General features: G+C 37.4%; 1 protein-coding gene and 1 long non-coding RNA gene across 3 annotated transcripts in view; both read left to right on the plus strand.

Moving 5' to 3' along the window:
- LOC139982977 (receptor-type tyrosine-protein phosphatase epsilon-like) overlaps nucleotides 1–20,954 on the plus strand; it is a 150,383-nt gene that overhangs the window by 120,851 nt on the left and 8,578 nt on the right. The window contains exons 9-19 of the mRNA XM_071996285.1: nucleotides 371–447; nucleotides 644–680; nucleotides 1,519–1,616; nucleotides 2,408–2,533; nucleotides 3,171–3,319; nucleotides 11,466–11,601; nucleotides 12,048–12,170; nucleotides 12,916–13,006; nucleotides 13,633–13,709; nucleotides 14,193–14,327; nucleotides 20,806–20,934. Of these exons, the coding sequence (XP_071852386.1) occupies nucleotides 371–447; nucleotides 644–680; nucleotides 1,519–1,616; nucleotides 2,408–2,533; nucleotides 3,171–3,319; nucleotides 11,466–11,601; nucleotides 12,048–12,170; nucleotides 12,916–13,006; nucleotides 13,633–13,709; nucleotides 14,193–14,327; nucleotides 20,806–20,934 (1,178 nt within the window). The remainder of the gene's footprint in view (nucleotides 1–370; nucleotides 448–643; nucleotides 681–1,518; nucleotides 1,617–2,407; nucleotides 2,534–3,170; nucleotides 3,320–11,465; nucleotides 11,602–12,047; nucleotides 12,171–12,915; nucleotides 13,007–13,632; nucleotides 13,710–14,192; nucleotides 14,328–20,805; nucleotides 20,935–20,954) is intronic.
- LOC139983235 (uncharacterized) lies at nucleotides 3,326–9,973 on the plus strand. Of its 2 annotated transcripts, none has more exons than XR_011798563.1 (3): nucleotides 3,326–5,908; nucleotides 6,314–6,889; nucleotides 7,234–9,973. It is a non-coding gene; the product is annotated as an uncharacterized lncRNA (long non-coding RNA). The 2 variants fall into 2 exon arrangements; XR_011798564.1 differs by having other exon boundaries at nucleotides 6,781–6,889.

The raw sequence follows: 20,954 nt of genomic DNA on the forward strand, positions 1-20,954 counted from the left end.
GAAGCATATCATTTTGTTGATGGTGATTATTTAGCTTTGTCATACATACACTGTATAAGCATTATCTAGTTTATGAAGCAAAGAGGACAGACCTCCAATAAACTAGGCACACTATGAAAATTGCTGTAAGAACATTTAAGTTTCCCTTCTGGAAAAAGGAAGACAGCCTAGGTTCAATGAAAAGATGTGACAAAAATTCTTTACAACATTTTTGTAGCAAGTAAAGTTATGAATTTGTAAACAAGAAATTAGCAGTTCATACTTACAGGTCAAAACTCTATCAGTTTTGGTGTATCAGTTTTGGTACATCAACTGTTTGTACTCTACAGTAGTCAGTGTCTGTTATCTGTATTATGTAATCACATTGCAGATGACCACAGCCGTGTCGTCCTGGAGAAACTGTTTGAAGAACCGGACTCAGATTACTACAATGCATCTTACATCTTGGTATGAATATTCAGTATTAATTTTGTACTTTTCTTGTAAATATATATTTTTCTATGTAAATGTGACAATTCTCAGATTTATCACAGATTTTATTGTAAGGATATATCCACACATACATTTCCTATGCTTGTATCCTTCATAAAACAAGAACCTTTACCTATGGATATTTATAGTATGCATATTGTCTCTTTTGCAGGACCAGCGTGGTGAAACTTCCCTAATTGCATCTCAAGGTAATGTAAGCATTTTATATATTAAAATGTATGCTTTAAGAAATCTCTGCTGGCTATTAAGAATAAAGTTCCCTGCCATTAAAATTGATGGTTTTCTCGTAACTAACAATAAGTAACCCACATAGCACTTTGGGGGCGGCTGGGGTCTCCATATGGTTTTGCTTTTTAATGAAAATACTCAGTACTTTGTCCTACATTTTGGTTAAATTTTCTTCAAGCAAGGAATTGTTGTTATATCATGCAAATCATAGATGTGATTATAATAATCAGCAATTATGGGAATATAATCAGTAGCTATGGGAAAATTTGTTGTTGTTTATGTGGCATATGTGACATAAACCCACTACGTACTACAGTGACTTTGATAATAATATCCACCTGATCTTTTATTTCACACATTCATCCCAAAATGTCTGGATAATTATCTATGATTTAGTGTTTTTAGATTTTAAATTTACAGAATTTACAGAACAGAAATTTGAAATTACCTTGTTGTTTGCTGAAGTTCTTCAGTGGTGGATATTACATTTCAACCTGAAGCACAGATAGTAAGCAAATGAAACACAGAAACAATAAATTGTTTTATTAAGGTTTTAGATATGAAGCTGCATATGTCTGCCCTAATTACAACACATAGAGCCAAAGAACTGTAAGGAAAGTGATACTGCAAATAGTCTGTGTATTTAAATAAGTGAATTTTACTTTACTACATCGCCAACTATCACCAGAAAGATCAAACATTGTGTGTCACTCATAGATTGATCAGTAAGGAAAGGACAAAGTTTGGTCATACTGACTTTTTAAGACAAATAATTTTTTTGTCTATGATTATTGACAGCTCCAAACAAAGCTTCTCTGAATGATTTCTGGAGGTTGATTTGGCAGGAAAAAGTGTCCACCATCGTGATGTTGACAAACCTTACAGAGGATGGAAAGGTGAATCAAACCCTCCCATGTATTCTTCATTGCTAATATACAGCATGTAACCGAATGTGGATCACCCAAGTGTATGAATACTTGGGGACCTACAAGGTCACTTAAAAATATAACTGCATGCACTGGTTTTGGCTAACCCTATGGGATCGCCCAGGGGACACATTGATGCAGTGAGCTGTGGTGCCCTGTGAGAGACTGAGGCTGTTAATTGGGCACAATTGGGTGTGTGGGTGGGTCAAGTTACCAATGACCAAGGGTGAAATATTAGTCTTAGTACAAGACTGTATATACCTTCACCTTTAACTTTGTTTTAATGTTAACTGTATTGATTGTGATGTTCTTTGAGATACATGAAGCTACATTGCTAATGTTTCAATATAATAACCATGGCGTGATCATTGCATATATGATAACATAATGTCATCAATAATTTAAGCTTTCTTGCTCATTGTTTCTTCCATGGTCAGAATAACTCTTTGTACAAGGGTCAGAAATTGAAACCTCTGACAACGTTGAATCTTTGGCTTCAGGAGTTTAATTCGCCAGAAAAAGGAGTAGCTAGCTCAGTGGGAGGTAAACAGGCAAGGTGCATGCACTTCCTGATCATTTGTGTTCTTTTTAATGCAGTGCACAAAGGAATGAGTCTCTGGTTGTCAGTCTCAGGAATGACAGATCTCAGCAATAGTTTGGGTGTAACAAATTTTCAAGGGAATGCTTATAGGATAGGCCTACTCTTTTCATGTCCGAATATGTGGAGACTAAATTTAAACATGTTTTGTTTCTTGATACAGGATCGTTGCACACAGTATTGGCCAAATCATGAAGGAGGAAGCAAGACCTTTGGGACTATTGTGGTTTCCTGGGCAACTACAGTACATTTTGCTGATTTTGATGTCAAGGAGTTGCATGTTGTTACGGTAAAACTTAAATAGCTTCAACTTTGTACAGATCACTTTTCTATAGAAATAGCAGTTGAAGAAGTTTATTACTGTTAAATATCTATTTTTGACATGTAAGGCAAGTGTCTGCTCACTTGAGCTTCATTAGAAGCATTTGTTATATATTTAAGCCAAGGATTTTGGGGGTTCGATACCAACTATAACCTACGCAATCACAATAACAGATGTCTGTGCAATGTTGACACCTTGGTTGCAAGCATGTCTCCTGAAGGGGAGCTTAGACGAATTTCTAGACGAAACTGATTGCTTGGTAAGAAGGTCAAAGTCGTTTGAGGTCATCAAAAATAGCTATTAATTACCTCATCGAAAAAGCTCAATGTATTTTAACATTTCCTTTTAGTCAGTGGTTATTTGTATGCCAAGAGAAATGAAGGCTAATGTTTTTTTTTAGCAGTGCAATTAACTGCCTACTCAGAATCTCTTTGCAGCTTCTTTTCTACTATAATAAGTACTGTCAAATAAAACTAGGTTTGATACTACATTATGTTCGCAGTATGCATATGTTTATGCCTTTTGAATATTAACACACTAGAAGCAAAGAAATGATAGACAAGAATCTACCAAACTGATGGAGATAATCTCTTTCAACACACAGGAGAGCAAGATGCAGACTGTATTCCAGCTACATTATACTTCATGGCCAGATCGGGATGTACCTACTGATTTTATTCCTGTCACGGAACTAATCAAACACACAAAGCTTCTCCAAAATCATAAGCAAACTCCAGTTCTGATCCACTGCAGGTAAACCTGTCCGAATTATCTTTTTTCAAATTGAAGAATTCAAAGTAAAAGTAAAATGATAATAGTTTCCTTTCATCAAGGTTGGCTGATTTAAATCACATTGATTTTAATCACTCGATTTTTGTTAGAAATCAGTGATTGAAATCACAGAGTTAAACCTTTTACACATCTGGTAAAAATATGAAGAAAATTAGAACAGAAATAATGATTACTTTATCAGATCTCTCATTAAGCATGTTAAAACCCTGCAAAAGGATGAAAGAAGTGATATATAGAACTGAATTAAAGATTACTATAGACCAGCAACTTTAACAGAATGGCCAATTAGCATGACCATTTCTACCTTGAGGTATTCATCACAATCATCAGATTAGTCAATATTAATATTTTACAGTTACTTTTGAGATCATATTTCCATGTAAAATGTTGCAACATGAAAATTAATCAGATGTGGCAGCAGACGGAGAGGTAGTCAAACTGCGGTGCAGACCTGTAAGTACAGTTGATTACTTATAAGGTCCACTGAAGGACTCTTCTCTTCAGTACTCCAGTAAATTAAAAGTATGAAAATATGAAACTTGGTGTCCTGTGTTGTTAGAATATATTGTAGTCAAAACTGTGACCAGAATATAATCTTGTCAAAGATAGAAACAGACATTGATTAAAGTGTAAAGTACTGTATGCTGTAGCTCAATTCAGTTGGGATATAAGGTTTAGTATATTTCAATTAATAGTGCTAAATTACAGTACTAGCAACAGTTACTGTTTTCTGTCAGTTTCAGAGTTGTCAGAAACATGTCAGGTAGGAAGAGTGACCCAGTATCTGCATTTTTTGTATCAAAGATTATAGTACAGAAGATGTTTACAGTACTCTGTTACACACTTAATGCAACCTTTTTCTATTTAAAGCATAGGAAGCCAAGAGGGACACAGATATTGGCTAAAAAACTGACAACAACACTACTAAGCAACTCAATGATAACTTTACAAGTGCTCAGTAAAGCATCCTCCTCTCTCCATTCAGCACCCCCCCCCCACAGAATCACAAAATAGAAGGCAGACAAAAGGCAGGAAGTTGAGTACAAAAGAGGTGTTATTTCCAAAACCACAGAGTCACAACATATTGCTTCCATCATCACATAGCTTCTAAACCAGTGATGTAACAATGGATAATACCTATTAAGTCCTTTAGTGGGCAGTCAAGTTTAGGCATAGGGTGCAACCAAGCAAACTTCATTTGGACCTTTTTATCAATGTTGTCAAAAGCTTTTTCGAAAATGTAGTATGCCAGAGTTCAGGGGCCTGTTTCACTAAACCCGACTTACGCACACAGGACTTAGTGCTCCGCGGACTCGACTTACACTAAGATGCGTCTTAGTAAAGTACTGTTTGGATCTCGGTTTCACAAAACTGTTCTTCACTAAGATGCGTCTTAAGATGCGTACATTTTATTTTTGTTGACATGAACGAGGCTGCGACCTTTGACCGCGAAAAAGTTTTAACAGTTCATCGCACGAACGAACTTTACAATTGCAAGAATGGGAAAGGTAAATACCAAGTAAAATGCCTTTTATAATCAAAATATTTGGCCAAAACTTATGTAATATTTATATGTTGACATCAAATAGACGGAGAGTTTTCTCATGCAGTTATCGAGACATAAAGTTGTCTCCTTCGTTGTTATTAATAAGCTACAGTGCAGACGTAATGGGACCAAATAGCCTAGTAACCATATTTAGCACTAGTTTAACCTTAATTCAAGCATAGGCCAAGTGTTAGCAATTATCAGTATAACAAGAATAAGACCTAGACTAGGCCAACGAAGTAATATGCTTATGTTTTCCAAATCCGAGTCAGGAAGCCGCCAACGCTGATCGCGAGGAACCTACACTAGTCCTCTTGAAGGGCTAAGGTAGTATGTGCTAGCATTACAGTCGTAAGGTAGATCCTGACATGTTTCAAGTTACTACTGATACTATACTAGCCTACGTAGGCTTAGTTATACTGCTACCGCTAGTGCTATATAGCTAGTACATGCTACAACTTTACAAAGCCAAAGCTAGTCTATGGACGTAGGCTTATGTAGGCTATCGCATCAGTGCTCAAGTGGCTACTGTGCCTGCGATGTGGGCCTAGTAGTAGCCTAGACCTACTAACCTTTTGCCGCCATGAATGTTCATGTATGCCAAGCCTATATACATTAATGCAGTATTAGTATTAGGCTTGTACATAGTGGGCTGTTGAACGTGTATGTCAGTCCCATAAGAAATAAGGCCTAACCTAGTTGGATAGACCTAACCGGACATTAACAATTATACTAACATTACACCGCTACTCACTGTGCTAGTACTAGGACTAAGATGTCGTATGTCAGTATTACAGTGAGTGTTCAAATCAGAAGAGCACTCATTGTATCTTATTGCCCTAATTTTCACAAACAAATATTCCTCTTCAGGAAAAGCGAAAACGGTGCCCAGATTTCTCGGAGGTGGAAACACTCACTTCAGTGGAGTTTGTCGCCACTCACAAGGCACTGCTCTTTGGCACTGGAGGGAAGGGGTCCAGTAAACAAGAGAAGATGAAGGAAAGGTTTGTGGATTCCACAGCAATCATTGTGTGTTCAAATTGTCTGATGTTTGTTTTTGCAGCTACAGCTAAGAGATTCCATTACACAAGACTTGCTTTTACAATATCCTGAGTAAATCCAAATTTTTGTTATTAAAATATCATTTGAAATTTCAGAAACCATAAATTATCACTTAAGAAGTAAAAAGTTGTCAGATGACTGATCTTGAGTTATATCTAGAGCTGATCCTGTTTTCCTTGGCTTTTTAATGGATGCCCAGGTTTGAAATTTATATTTTATTATGGAGAGGCCTTCTGTTATCATGTTGTTTATATCAGTGTTGGGTTCATTTTTTTTTTTGGTGCTGGTGCTATTGGATGAAATATGAGCATGTATTTAATTTGTTTAACCTTGATCATACTCAACAGAAACTGGAAGAAGGCAGCAGCGGTCCTTCAAACAGTTGGAGGATCAGTACGGGAGTGGACTATGGTCCGAAAGAAATGGAGAGACTTGGCTTCCAAGGCCAAACCTCGCTCCCAATATCAGTGTTGCAGTTTCTGAATGCAGTATGCTGCAACATTGAAAGGGGAGGCTGGGGGGGGGGCAAGGGTTGTCGATTGCTAGCTAATGCCTTCTTCTAACTTCTGTTGAGGAATGTAGATTCCAATTTTAGGGGTTTGCAAGAGGGAGCCTCTAAATTAAAGGACGGCGAGATGATGCCATAAGCACTGTATGATACAACTATTGATGTTTTCTCCTCAACAAAATGGGTGTTTCTTCCATGACAGGGGCCAGCGTTTTCTGACAGAGGGCCATAGCAATAATCATAACTTCATAAAAATCAAAGTACTTTGAGAAGTTAAACTGATATATTATTATATTGTTATTGCAGGTGGTGGTCCCCCAGTGCTGGAAGATCCTCTCTATGACAAGTTCTGGGGGTGCTAGCCAAAGAGGTGGTTTGCGGCATATTGTCTGAGGATGATATGGCAAGCTCACAGGTATTGAACATTAGCCTACATTGCATTAACCTTATATGTATCGACCTGCAAACAATTCCGGTGGGTATCGCCACATCTTCACTAGTTATCGGAGCTCGTTACTGGCCTGGGCCATTTACTACCTTGGCCCATGTACTTCATAAAGTGGTAATCTGTGGTGTTTTTGTTAGTCCCAGTGTATAGCAGACCCAGCACAGGAGATTTTCTCTCTTCCCCCCCCCCCCCCAAGTACATGTGTTTTTGTCTGGGCTCTTGTACATGGAAGGGCTGCTACCATTGTTGGTTTTGTGCACCCAGCAAGGTAATCCTTCATTTATTTATTACTTTTTAATCATTCTTTTCAGGAGACCATCTGTTCTGATGAATCAGAATATGCCTCGAAGCCAACTCCATCTGTGCCATCTCCAGTAGAGCCACTACGACCACAGATGAGTTTCCAAACTCGACCTGCAGTAGTGAGGCAATGCCAAATTCAGGAGGAGCTCTTGGCTATACAGAGAGCTAAGTTGGCAGCAAAAAAGGAGCAAACAATTGTTCTCCGCTCCATTTTAGATGTCCTGCATGAAATCTGCAAAGACAAATCTGCCTGTCTAGTAGACATGCTGAATAACATGCAAGACACCTAAAATGTATTTCCACACATCTGCAGGTCTAAATATCAAATTCCAAAATAATTAAAGTCTTAATACTTGTTTGCTGTTGAATTTCGGAAAACAATTGGCACATAATCTGTTGGGGGGTGGGGGGCTTGCAAATTTTGATTGAAGTTTGTAGAATCTATGGACTCGTTAAAAGATCTGGCTAATTTTATTCAGCTCAAAATTTTTATACAGATTACTCACTAAAAATAATGACTTGATATGAAATTGCATAGAATGGTGTTATATGTACACTGAGCTTTGAGTACATTGTACTTTGAGATACAAGGGTCACATCACTTGCACAATCTCTAATGTCATCTATCTGATCTCTTGTAGAGTTTGCAGCATCCAGTATGTAGGTGAACCAAAACCACCCTCAAGAAGTGGTTCTATTGTCACAGTCAACACCATGCAGATTGAGACCCAGGTTGCAGAGCACTTTAACAGTCCCAACCATACAATTAATGACATGTCCCTACAGGGTATTGAATCTTTAGGTAGCCGTCCTGACCTAGTACGAATCACCAGAGAGAGACGGTGGATGAAATGCCTTCGAACCATTCCAAGTCATGGGCTCAACATTCAGGAAAGACATGGCTAACCTTTCTTATGCTTCCCTACTTCTCTCCCCCCCCCCCCCCTCCTGTCACCCATCTTCTCGTAGCTCTCTTCCACTTTTTTCCCTTCACACTTTTCTGTCTTTGTCCTTCTCTAGTTTACTCCTACCCTCTACCCTTAATCCTTTTTTTCCCTCTACAGTTTATCTCCTCCTACCTCTCCTCTTCACCTTGTTTTTTTCTTTCTTCTCTCCCTCCCTCCCTTGTCTACTAATCCTCTTACATCTATCTCTTTTGTGTTTACCCTGCTCATTAACCTGTCTGTATTCTGTTTGTGTATTTGTCCCTTCTGTTATTGTTTCTTGTCATTCAGCCTCTGAAGAAGATCCTGCTAGGATCGAAGCAGCAGGCCAACTTACTTTTACACATTCTCTTACACAGGCTCTTTAGTGGATAAGCAGTTTGGTAACAGTTTTGTTTCATTTTAACTTTAGCATTTTAAAAAAATCCAACAAATTGTTTGAGGATACACATAATAATACCAATTTTTCAGGCAAAAGTTTCAACATCTGTTGGGTGAGGGTAAGGATGGGAGGTTTTGAGTGGAGGGTGGGCTATAGGTAGGAGTTATGGGTGGTGAAAGGTGGGAAAGTTTTAGCAAGGGTCAGGTGGTTTTGAATGTTGAGATATATATTTATGTATATTTTCAAAGTTAAGCAGGGAGTGCTCTACTTGTTAAGCCATAAAGGTTTTTTAGAACACTTCCTTGCACAACTAGTTTTTTAAATTATTATTATCACCTGAATGCTGTGATTAAACAAACAAATACATAAAATGTAATCTGTCATAATACTGTCATGTAATATATATACTGTATATAAGGCTGCAGATTTAGTGGACTGTTACTGATTAATTAATTTGTGCATATTCGTACTTTTGATCCATCTTTTACTTTATGGTAAATACATATTATTTACCCTGACGGTCACCAGGAATCTATTGTGTTTGTATTTATTTTGGTATACTTGTACTTATATCCTCGCAAAGGTTGTCGACTCATTGCAGAAGTTGAAACCCTCTTTCCTTGATCAACTGTATATTGTGGTTACATTACAAGCACATGCCGTTTCTTAAAGTATGTGTTACATTAGTTTCTCAAAATTTCCTAACATTTATCAGGTGATTTTGAATAAAAGCAAATAAACACAGCTTTTTGTGAAATGAAATTCAGGTAAATTTTATTGTAATCATGTTTTTGGAATTGAAAATTGCCAGTACTATAACAGAGAAATTGTAAAAGGTAGTTTACAGCCTGTTGTAAATATCCTGAGCAATCTGTGCCCTTATTGCTAATCCAGCGGCTCGAGCTGCCCCTGGGTAGATCTCTGCATGTGGATCATCTGGAAGGTGCTGGTTCAGCTCGTGTTCTGGTTCCTGCATATCTTTAGCCAAACTGAAGAGGACAGCACATGCAACAATCGTTCTGCATGCTTGCTTGGGCCCAACATGCAATCCAACTATGAGACACGGGAACTTCATGTTGAGCTGTCCATTGACCTGTTCTATGAATACTCTAGTTCTTGGGTGAGCTCTGTGATTTGAGACGAATTGAGAACTATTGGTAGAAAATTCTAAACTGGATTCAGACTACCTCAAACATATATATTTGGTCACTAAATCTTTTAACGGTAAATGATATTCAGGCTTGTTGGAACTGGAGGGGCAAGGGGGGGGGACGGGGCTTCTGCCCCCACTTTTTCGAAAAATTTAGAAAGTACCTCTTTCGTGAATGAAAAGTGCCCCAGCTGCTCTCTTTAAAATATAAATTAAATATTAATATGGTAACAACTTCGTCACCTCCCCCACTCCCCGGCCATAAATGATGACCCACCCTTTTATCAGGAAGAAATTACTGGTTCCCAAATTAACATCCTTCGTGACATAGCCTACATACCTGTTATATGAAATTTTGGTGATTGCGGTTTTGCGATGGGGGTCATCAGCCAAGGTTTCAATGGGTATCCACTGTCTCCAATCAGGAAACCTTGTTTGTTGCCGGCCTCAAACTCCTGCCCAATGCTGCTATGTTGCAAGATTCTGCTGTCATGCGCAGAGCCCGGCCATCGGGCAACAACATTAGTGATAATGTAACGACTGTTACATATGAGCTGCACGTTGATGGACTTGACGCGCTTTCGGTTAATATAAACGTAGGCATCCTCCCCAAGCCGCGAACCCTTGAGGAGAACGTGAGTACAGTCCACTGCACTCACAATGCGAGGGAATCCCACAACATCGCTGAACCCTCGTTGTGTTGCCATGACTTCTTGTGGTGTGGTGGGGAACCTAATGATGTGGCCCTTCATCCTGATCAGATGAGAGCTGACTCTCCGAACTATCCGACATGCACTCGCCTTACTCACTCCGTGATGATCCCCGTGACCAGTGTGTACAGTTCCGGCCGCATAGAAGTGTAAAGCGATGCAGATCTGCAAGCGTCCGTCAATTGCATGGCTTCTCTTGGTTGGATGATTCAATGCCGCAGCGAGCAAGTCCATCAACCTCATCAACCCTCTTCTCGTGAAACGATATCGCTCGTGCATGTCTTCATCATTGAAGTTGTCGAGAGGATAATTTCGGTCCCGGAAAATTCGTTCTCTGCGTAGTCCAGCAGCAACTCTTTCGCCTAAGATCATTTGAAGTGCGGCCATTGTTGTAGTTGATGTCGTTCATGTATAGTGTAATTTGTGCAGACTTAGCAGCTTAAAATTGGCGCCAATTCGATCACATGACTAGAAGTACACTAAGATCAGTCCCTAAGTCCCGTTAAGCTACTAAGTGAAGAGTGGACTAAGTCTTGTACGCGACTTAGTGATCTTTGTGAAACCGGCACTAAGTCCTATTCACTAAGATGCGTCTTAAGACCACTCGGGCGAGACTTAGTGCTTTGTGAAACAGGCCCCAGGTTTGCAGGCAAGTAACTACTTGTACAAGTTTGGCATTAGATCAAGTACCTATTCCAGGGGCAACACAAGTTTTAAAGTGCAAACAGGACGGACAAAGTTTTTTTTAAATCGATGTAAATAAAACAATTTCACCAACCCTGCCATTTGTGTATTGGTTGGCAGGGTTATACTTTGAGTGGGTTGTTACAAATGCCATTGAAGTGAAGTAACAGAATATTTTAGTAAAGTTTTGTCCTCCTGGTTTAGCCTGGCCATGATTGAGAAATCATTATTGTCATGTTCTCTGGTGGAATTCATTAATATGCTGAGAGACAGCTGGTTCAAGTCTTTAAGTTTGTCCTTGGATTTTACAAGCAGTATACTAATGGTAAAGTGACATAAATGCTGATGACATTGATCTGTTGTTCCTTAGTGCTGGAGTTGGCAGGACTGGAACATTCATCTCCATCTACTGTTTAATGGAAGTTATCAAGACAGAGAGAGAGATCAACGTATTTAGTTTCGTTGAGACGGCTAGAAAGAATAGGATCAACATGGTCCAAACAGAGGTAAACATCTTTCTGAGTTGATTCTTATATATTATTATTGATCTTGCCTGATAGTTATAAGTCCTATAGTGACAACATTATGTAATTAACTTGACTAGTTGTTTTCAAATAGTAATTGACAAGAAATGTAATATGCTGTAGGGTTTTGCTTTGCTTCTTGTAATAGCAGATCTAATTGAGGAATAACAAAGAAAATATAAATAAAGCATTCAATGACAAGGATCGTTTTCCTTGTCTACCATTCAGAACTGAAATATTTCCTTTAACAAATTGACATTTTCTGATATGAAAGTCATTATAGTTAAATATCCTGTGTAAATAAGCTGCATTATGTGTAATTAGATGTGTTATGCTTAAGAAAATTACCTTTCATCTTAGTTATACTTCTTTTTTAAAATGAAAAGAAAAATATTTCTCACACAGGAACTTTCTTTCCTCTTTTACAGACACAGTATAATTTCATCTACGAGTCTCTAGTCGATTTTTATCTCACAAGTCACACAGAAATTCCGGTGCAAAATCTCGAGTCTCAGCTTAACACAAAGGATGCCCTCACAAGAGAGTTTGATGTAAGTAATACTAGTGAAATTTTGTCATTCTTTTGTTAATTAACAAGCAGAAATGCTTGGCCAGAACTAATCAAGCAGTAACTGTTTGTGAATAGAAGATCACAGCCCCAATATCCAAAAATGTCATCTTTTCTGTCATTTTCATATATTTTTCTGAAACTTTGACACAGTGCTATGTTAGCAGTATGTGGAGCATGTATACTTTCTTATTTTTAGGTTTTTATTGTGAACAAATGCTTAATGCTTATATTTCTAGAGGAAAGAATCTATTGCTAGTCAACAAAGTTGATACCATACTTCTTCTAGAGCTTGTTCTTGATCAAGGTGTTAAGTTAAAGGGATCAAGGATATTTCACTAACGAATGTTTTCAAACATGGATACTCATACCATGGGCTTAAGCAGTTAATCATCGGGCTTAATTTGACTGCCTTTGAGCTAAGGCCTGACAGAGTATGTGAGGAGGCCAGGGGGATTCTCATCATGCAAAGAAGAAAGCTCCATTACTGTCTGTTTGCAGCTCCTGAAGAGAGTAGTGCAAGGAGGAAAGTAAAAAAAGAAAGAAAGATCGCCATTTTATCTACAACCTTAAAATATATTAAGCACACGGACCTCACACTGCCACCCCCACCCCTCCTCCATTCTTCTGAATGTAGGACAGATCTTCTGAAATGTGAAATCATGACCTGAAAAGTTACAATGGAGATAGCATGCCAAACCATAAGCTCCATTTCTGTCTTTTTGCAGCTCCTCAAGAGGGTTGTGATCAGAGGAAAGACAGGGCACAGTGATGGTGTTGATAACTCACAGAAGATCCGTTTCAAAGACACAGAGCCAAGTAAATAATTCTTACAGTTCTCTTTTGGTATTTTATTAAATGATATAATAATTTTTCAGATCAGGACACAAAAATTAGCTTTTCATCATGAAATTGTATGAAACATTATCCCCTGAGCCATTACTTTGCATTTATTAAATCTTTATAAGTACTTTTTGTAGTATTTTGTTGTCCAGACCTACCAAGTTTACTTATAACTCTGTTCTCTATTTTCTGAAGTTCTCTTTTAAAACGTAATTTCAGATAAATAAAATTTTATCTCCTATTTAAGTTTTTTTATGCCTCATTTTCACAACTATTCCATTTTTCAAAGCTCATAGCGTCTTCATTAATGATATGTTTACTATTAGCATCAACATTTCGAAACTTATACCGATGATACCTCATCACCGGTCTTGTTTGCATAGTAAACACTAATTTGGCATTACCAATTCATGTCTCATAGGTATGTCTAATGTCTCATCAGTGTCACTGTTTTGCTCCTTTACAGATCATACTACCAGTTTCATCATTTGTAGCTCACTTGTCACTTTTAATACCTCATTTTCAATGATTTTGCCTCCTTTCTTAACCTGGTAAGGTACAGTCATTAAACAAAAGACTTACAAAAGTTTGTTGTCTTGCAGATGACAGGGGCAGTATCTTCCTGTCAAGTGAGACCAGCTCAGGCTATTCCAATTACATCAATGCTACTGGATATCGAGTGAGTAGTGGTTCTAATTAATGTCCACAAAAAATCAACAGTTTACTTTTTTCTAATTTTTTGGACGATCCTCCAAAATATTTGGCAACCCATCAAAGGGCCAGAAGCCCCAGCTTGATACCATGGCTCAAAATGAGCAAACCCTCAATTTAGGAAAATCTGAGACAAACAAGAGCAAGGAACAGTGTATCAAAGTATCATGATACAATATACCCTTGAGAAATGTATATATTGTAGACAAATATATGGATAAATGGAATGAATGGTGGATTAAGTACAGATGACAATACCAATTGTTGCTATAACCGAATCAATGATGGATGAGAAGGGAACATTTATGGTTTACAGTCTTTTTTTCATTTTTTTACATACATAAGACCAATTGTATCCTTTACTAACAGGCAGGCAAATAAATTTCTACCTGATAAATTCACAAATACAAGATGTCTTGAAACTTTTATCTATGATTTCCCGTTTTAACAGAGTTTAAAAAAGAGGACTGCATTCATCACCACACAGTCCCCATTGCCTAACACAGTTGAGGACTTCTGGTGTCTCATTCAAGACTGGAAGTGCCCCATCATTGTTATGTTGAATAAACTGGATCTAGAAGACAAGGTAACAATCTTGTTTTCAATTTGATGTATGCACGGGTTGTGGGGCTCTTTTCTTTAACAGTAGTTTCTATTCAATTGTGAAATATATTCTCTACAATTTTGCAAACTGTTAAGCTAAACTCACAGAGTGGAGAGGGTATTTGTGTTTATTTAACATTAACCTCTCTACATGCGAAGTGTGCACATTTCAAGGAGTTTGGTTGTCAAGTGAAACATTTCCATATCTGTAGCCAGTTTCCATGACTGCAAATTAGCTTTCATTTGCTAGTAACATTAAATTTCTAATATTCATGGAAATTTTCTAGTTGGAGAGGACATTTGCTTCCCTGTCCTACTCATCCAATTTGACACCCAGTCCACTCCCACCCCCCCCCCCCGCCCCACAACCCTCACCAGTGGCAAAATTGTAAATTATGTTATATGTGAAGAAGTAGTGAAAACAAGTATTGTCAAGCTGTAACAGATACTGAAACCTGAAATAGCTGTGTTTGCATTTGTTTAGCAATTGTGAGTACAAATTGTAACAATCGGCTATTTTTAGTGAATGTTTGAAGTATCTGAAAGACCTTTTAAACTGTTAAATTCCTAGAGCACAGACAGTTGTTAATTTGAAGTAGTCTAAATTCTTCCCACTGCTTACGTGTAAAGTGATATAATAGATAGTACAAACATGAAACTAGCCTGATTTCCTGTCCATTGGAAACAGCTTAATTTAATCAATTATATTTTTAAACTTATAATACCGACAATTATACTTGTCACAAAGTGTAGAAAGCTTTATCACTTTATCTTCATTTTTTCTCATTTGCTTTATTATGCTGCCTTCTGCTAAAGCTTTTGGGTGAGTTGTGTTTATGTTGCAATATATCATTCATTAATCTATCGCATGATTCTAACTTTTCATCCTGAAATCCCTCTTTGGGTCAATAGGTACCAATTTTTGCTTTCATTGTTTGGTTTTCTATTTGTTTACTTGTTTTCATGTAAAAGTTGTTTGCATGTTACTTTTATGGTAACCAGCATTTCCAGAGTCAAGTTGCCTCCTATCTATAGAAAACTTCTCACTCTGTTGTGATATCATTTTCTGTTCCTCATTAGATCAGTTTACTGTGCAATCTAGTGCTTTGCTGTTTACACGTTTAAACAACCGAAACATCGTTTAAATGTTTAATAAAACCTGATGAACGTTTAAACGAAACTATGATATCAACTGAAATTAAATTATTGGCAAAAATCGTGTATCAATTCCCGTGTTTATTTTGTCTACTACGCAAAATAACAACACAACTTACGATCAGTCGAATCATAAACCGCGAACGTAATCCTACTATTGTTCCCCCCCCCGATGTATCCGGTGTTATGAATGGCTTCAGTGCACTACATTTCTGATGTATAAATAACAGATTACTCGGTGCTAATAGATTTTCTACCGGCTTAAAAGGCGTGCACACTGCTTGCTCTGAGTTTTTTGTAAAACTTACCGATTAATCGGCGCTAACAGATTTTTTAATACGGGCATGAATAGATCGCTCTGCAATGCTGTTATCCTTTTGTGAAAACTTCCTGATTCGCGGCACAAGTGTACTTTATATCGAGCCGACAGCGGCGCAGATAATCCGGTCAATGCACGTTCGATCAAAATGATTAAAATCCCTGTCCATCACGTTGAACTCTCCCACCAGACAATACCGGGCCGAATACTCAACTTGGTATTAGTTGTTCAAATACATGATCAAAGGAAATGTATCAATTGGAGATCGTAAAAAAATTGCTTTATGATATGATTGGTCCAATAAATTCAGAAGTGGCTGACAAAGTGTTCGAAGGTACCAAATTGCACGAGGCTCTAGCCATGTTCGGGGGTGGTGTCTTGGCGGTAAAAAAATTCTCTTCAAGGAGTGAAGAGAATCTACCGTCTACACTTCAAGTACAAGTTGAAAAAATATTGAAAAAATATGTTAAAATTGTTCACATTTAAGTTCGAAACGTGTACATCACATAAGCGAACAACCAACAGAAGAAATAGTGAAAGGAAACTTACAAAGAAAATAAAATTTATTAGCGCACAAAGAAAAGTTGTCCAACGGCAACATCTGTAATTTCCAGCCATATATGCAACATTTTCGCTCCTTTAGTATTCCTTGGCTTAACCCTGATGCCAGGTGTGTCTGTGAATAATGGACTGTGATTGGTCTAATGTTACTTTTTGCATTTTTGTTGTTCAATTAACAGAGCCCTGTTCAAATGTTTTCCCACTGCTAGGACTGTGTTCTGGGCCAGCTGTGTGCATGGCTGTACATGTCGTATGGTATTTTGGATTGCGCAATGTACCTTTCAAGTTTTAACGATCATTGTTTGGACACGAACTGTGCGCAATGTGTTTGAAAGATTTTCCATATCTTCTACTGTTAAATTGAAGTAAAATAATGAAAACATCACAAAGAGGACAAACACGTTGGATATAACAATTTATTTTGAACTGCATATCGTCATTTGAGTGTGTACTTGTCACAACTTCTAACGTTGGCCACCAAGGTCAGTTCAATACTACAAGGTCACCCAACTGATTCACGCATATATGAAACTGCATAGCCTAATGTTAGGCCTAGCTTTCATCACTCAGCACTGGTATATGGCGTGTGCCGATCGTAGCTGACAATGTCATCTAGCAGAAAAGCTTTCTCTTGTTGCAATTTACTTTCATATTGCAAAAAGAACAGTAAATAGGGGAAACCAAAGTCAACAAATGATGGATGGAAGCTTTAACTTTGTTTTTTTCCAGTATTTGCAATTCACATTTCGGTTTTCTTAAAATAAAAAATAGTACCGAATTTCAGTCGGAAAAGACCGATTTTGGTACTTAAACCATTTCTTGCGATTTTCGTGAACGTTTCAACGTTTAAATGAACGAAAAATCAGCGGTTTAAACGTTTAGGTCTTTAAACGAAAACTCACAGCCCTAGTGCAATCATGTGTCATTTCTTTCTTTCATTCCATTTTCTTTATTCTGTTTTAATTTATTTTGTTCTTTTTTTTTTGTCCTTTTTATTTGTCATTACTCTCTTTATAGACAGAAATGGCCGCCCTCACATTATATTATATGTCCTCTAGACTTCCCACCAGTTTTCACCACGGCAGGCAATTGCTGTTTCGGAAAACCTAGATGTGAACACTATGGTTAAAAGCCCAATGTTGATAATCAGGTCTAAGACAACGCCCCCCCCCCCCCACTTCATCTCTTGTGATTTGTACAATGTGATTTACATATACTACTGTGTGTTTGTAAAGAGGGAAATTATGTAGGTGAAACACGTTCTCAGTTCTGTTTATGTTTAAATAATAAAAAAAAATATATTTGTGAATCGTGATAATTTTGCAGTATTCCCCATTTCTGAACATTTTAATCTTCCTTAGGCTTGCACAGTAAACCTGTTTTAGTACCGAAACTGTTTTTTTCCGACCGAATTGCGGTACTATTTTTTATTTTAAGAAAACCGAAAAACTGGAAAAACCGAAATGTGAATTGCAAATACTGGAAAAAAAAAGTTTGTTGACTTTGGTTTCTCCTATTTACTGTTCCTTTTGCAATATTAAAGTAAATTGCAACAAGAGAAAGCTTTTCTGATAGAAGACATTGTCAGCTACGATCGGCACACGCCATAACCAGTGCTTGAGGGTGGATAGCTAGGCCTAACTTTAGGCTATGCAGCCCTTATATGCGTGCATCAGTTAGGTACCTTGTAGTATTGAACTGACCTTGGTGGCCAACGTTAGTAGTTGTGAGAAGTACACACTCAAATGATGAGATGCAGTTCAAAATAAATTGTTATATCCAATGTGTTTGTCCTCTTTGTGTTGTTCTTATTATTTAACTTCAATTTAATAGTAGAAAATATGGAGAAAATCTTTTCAAACACTTTGATCACAGTTCTTGTTCAAAAAAATGAACGTTAAAACTTGAAAGGTACATTGCGCAATCCACAATACCATACAACATGTACAGTCGCAGGGGGGGGCTCTGTGAGTTTAACAACTAAGATGCAAGAAGTAACATTAGACCAATCATGGGGGGCTCTGAGTTTAACAACTTAGATGCAACAAGTAACATTAGAACAATCACGGGGGGGGGGGGGGGGGGGCTCTGAGTTTAACAACTAAGATGCAACAAGTAACATTAGAACAATCACAGTCCATTATTCACAAGAGACACTTGGCGTCAGGTTTGAGTCAAGGAATATTAAAGGGGTAAAAATGTTGCATACATGGCTGGAAATTACAGATGTTGCTGTTGGGACAATTCTCCTTTGTACGCTAATAGATTTTATTTTATTTTTAAGTTTCCTTTCAACATTTCTTCTTATCAGTTATCAGACAAGGCGTCTCTCAGTTGGTATTTCGTTTACGTTGATGAACACGTTTCCAACTTAAACGTTAACAATTTATATTCTTTGCCGACCTAATCCCCGCTTTTGCCAGCGATATTTTTCAACTTGTACTTGAAAGTGTAGACGGTAAATTTTCTTCACTCCTTGAAGAGAAATTTATTTTACCGCCAAGATACCATCCACAAACATAGCTAGAGCCTCGTGCAATATGGTACCTTCATTGGACCAATCATATTGTAGAGCATTATTTTTTACGATCTTCAATTGGGCATAATGGGGTTTACGCTCTGCCCTCATCTCCGAAAATATAACATATAATATAATATAACATGACCGTGATATTTTTTTCTGAACACGAATTTGAACTTCGTGAAGTACAGTAAACACAAGACAAACGATACATGTACGTGATGTTAAGACTTTAAGAAAAAATGTCACTAACACATTTCTTTTCAACATATTTACTTCAGTTAAGTTAATGTGGGTTATAAAATGAGAGTCATGAAGACAGTAACATTTCTTGAATTTATTCTCCTTATTTTTAATTTTAACCCTTTACTGCGAACAAACAGACTTGAACCCGCTGTTGGTAAAGCTTCAAAAATACGCAACTTAGCGATCGAGATTTGGATGTTTTCAATGCAATTCGGAGGGGGAAAAAACCGGTTTTTGAGCCAGATTCGGTTTTTTGCTAGAGAAAAACCGGTTGTAAGTTTTCACGAAACCGTGCAAGCTTAATCTTCCTAGACACACCTCGAAACCTAAAACTAGTATTTTAATTGCTTCTGGCTTCAAATCATTAACTGAACATAAACAGAAAGATATTGATTGGATTTTTTGTATTAAATCTCATATCACTGGTATCAACAAAGACTTGGGACCCAACGTAGTCGTTCTGTAACTATCAGTTCTGCAAACATGCACAATCTGTTCTTCTTCTAATTTTTTCCTTTTTCTACTTTCTGTATAGTTGTGCATTATGCAGGTTTCATTCCATCAGTGCCACCAGTATTTATCTAACGTTAACATTGTTACATTTGTACTATGCATTTCACTGCCCGTTATTGCTGAAGAACAAGAAAATTCCAATACTTCTTCTAACATATTACTCCTTGTTTGTCAACTATGTGTCATATTTACATTAAATGACATATTTTGAAACTTTGTTTTGTTTGTTTTTTCATGTGAGGAAAAACAAGAAAATTAAAATTGTCTAGGACTCTGGGTAGAGAAGTGTTCAGCTTGAGTTCTAATTGATTAATTAGTATCTAATGATCCTTTATTTGTTGAATGGTAGGCAAAATTTAAAATAGTACTTATTTGTTTATCAAGGCCAAAGGTAAACTTAGGTCAAATTGACCTCACTTGTGTCTGATCACATTCAAACTTTGTGGGTAGGTGCCTGACCATGAAAACTTGTCTGTGTGATTCTTGACGTCAGACTCCAAATACCCCCAAATCATTACCTTCTGGTCAGTGTAATGGAACAAGTCATTAAAACACAAGATATGTAGAGAAGAATGGTACAGATTTTAAAATAGTACTGATGTGGTTGTTAAGGGTAGAGGTCAAATTGGCCTAAATTGCAAAAAAGGGTATCGCTACAGTATTCCCAAACTCCAAAGTCCAATCAAGTTCAAACTTGGTGGATAGGTGCCTGATCATGTAAACTTGTGCCAGTGTGATTGATGACATCAAAGGTCTAAGGTCAGTGGTCAAAAAACTTAAAAATTGGTTTAGCCATTTTCTGCTTTTCAATTGTAGGAAATAGTTACGAAACCACTCGAGATGTAGAGAATGATGAGACTACTTTTAAAGTTGTGCAGATTTTGGTGTTTAGGGTCCAGGATAAAGTTTAATTGAGGTCAAAGGTCAGTTTGGCCTAAATTGTTCCAAAAAGTGTGTCGCAAACTCATACACCGTAAGTCTGAACATTCATGTTCAAACTAACTGTGTGAACAAATGGCATACTCTTGAGCAAAATTAGGATGCCAAAAGTAAAGTCATGAAGCAGATGAGATTACCCTCTTGTTCTGGTCTTGTGTTAATTACTACTAAATATCATTAATTTTGTGAAAAATTTTCCATTTCCAGACATGTGCTCAGTACTGGCCTGGTGAAGGGGCCACACAATATGGTTTCACCACAGTCTCTCTTTCAAATAGGATAAAACATCCAAATTTCATCCATAGAGAGTTTGAAGTATCTCATGCTAAGTCAAAGGTAAGTAATATGATCACATA

This window comes from Apostichopus japonicus, chromosome 2, assembly GCF_037975245.1.
Source record: "Apostichopus japonicus isolate 1M-3 chromosome 2, ASM3797524v1, whole genome shotgun sequence".
Lineage (NCBI taxonomy): Eukaryota > Metazoa > Echinodermata > Holothuroidea > Aspidochirotida > Stichopodidae > Apostichopus > Apostichopus japonicus.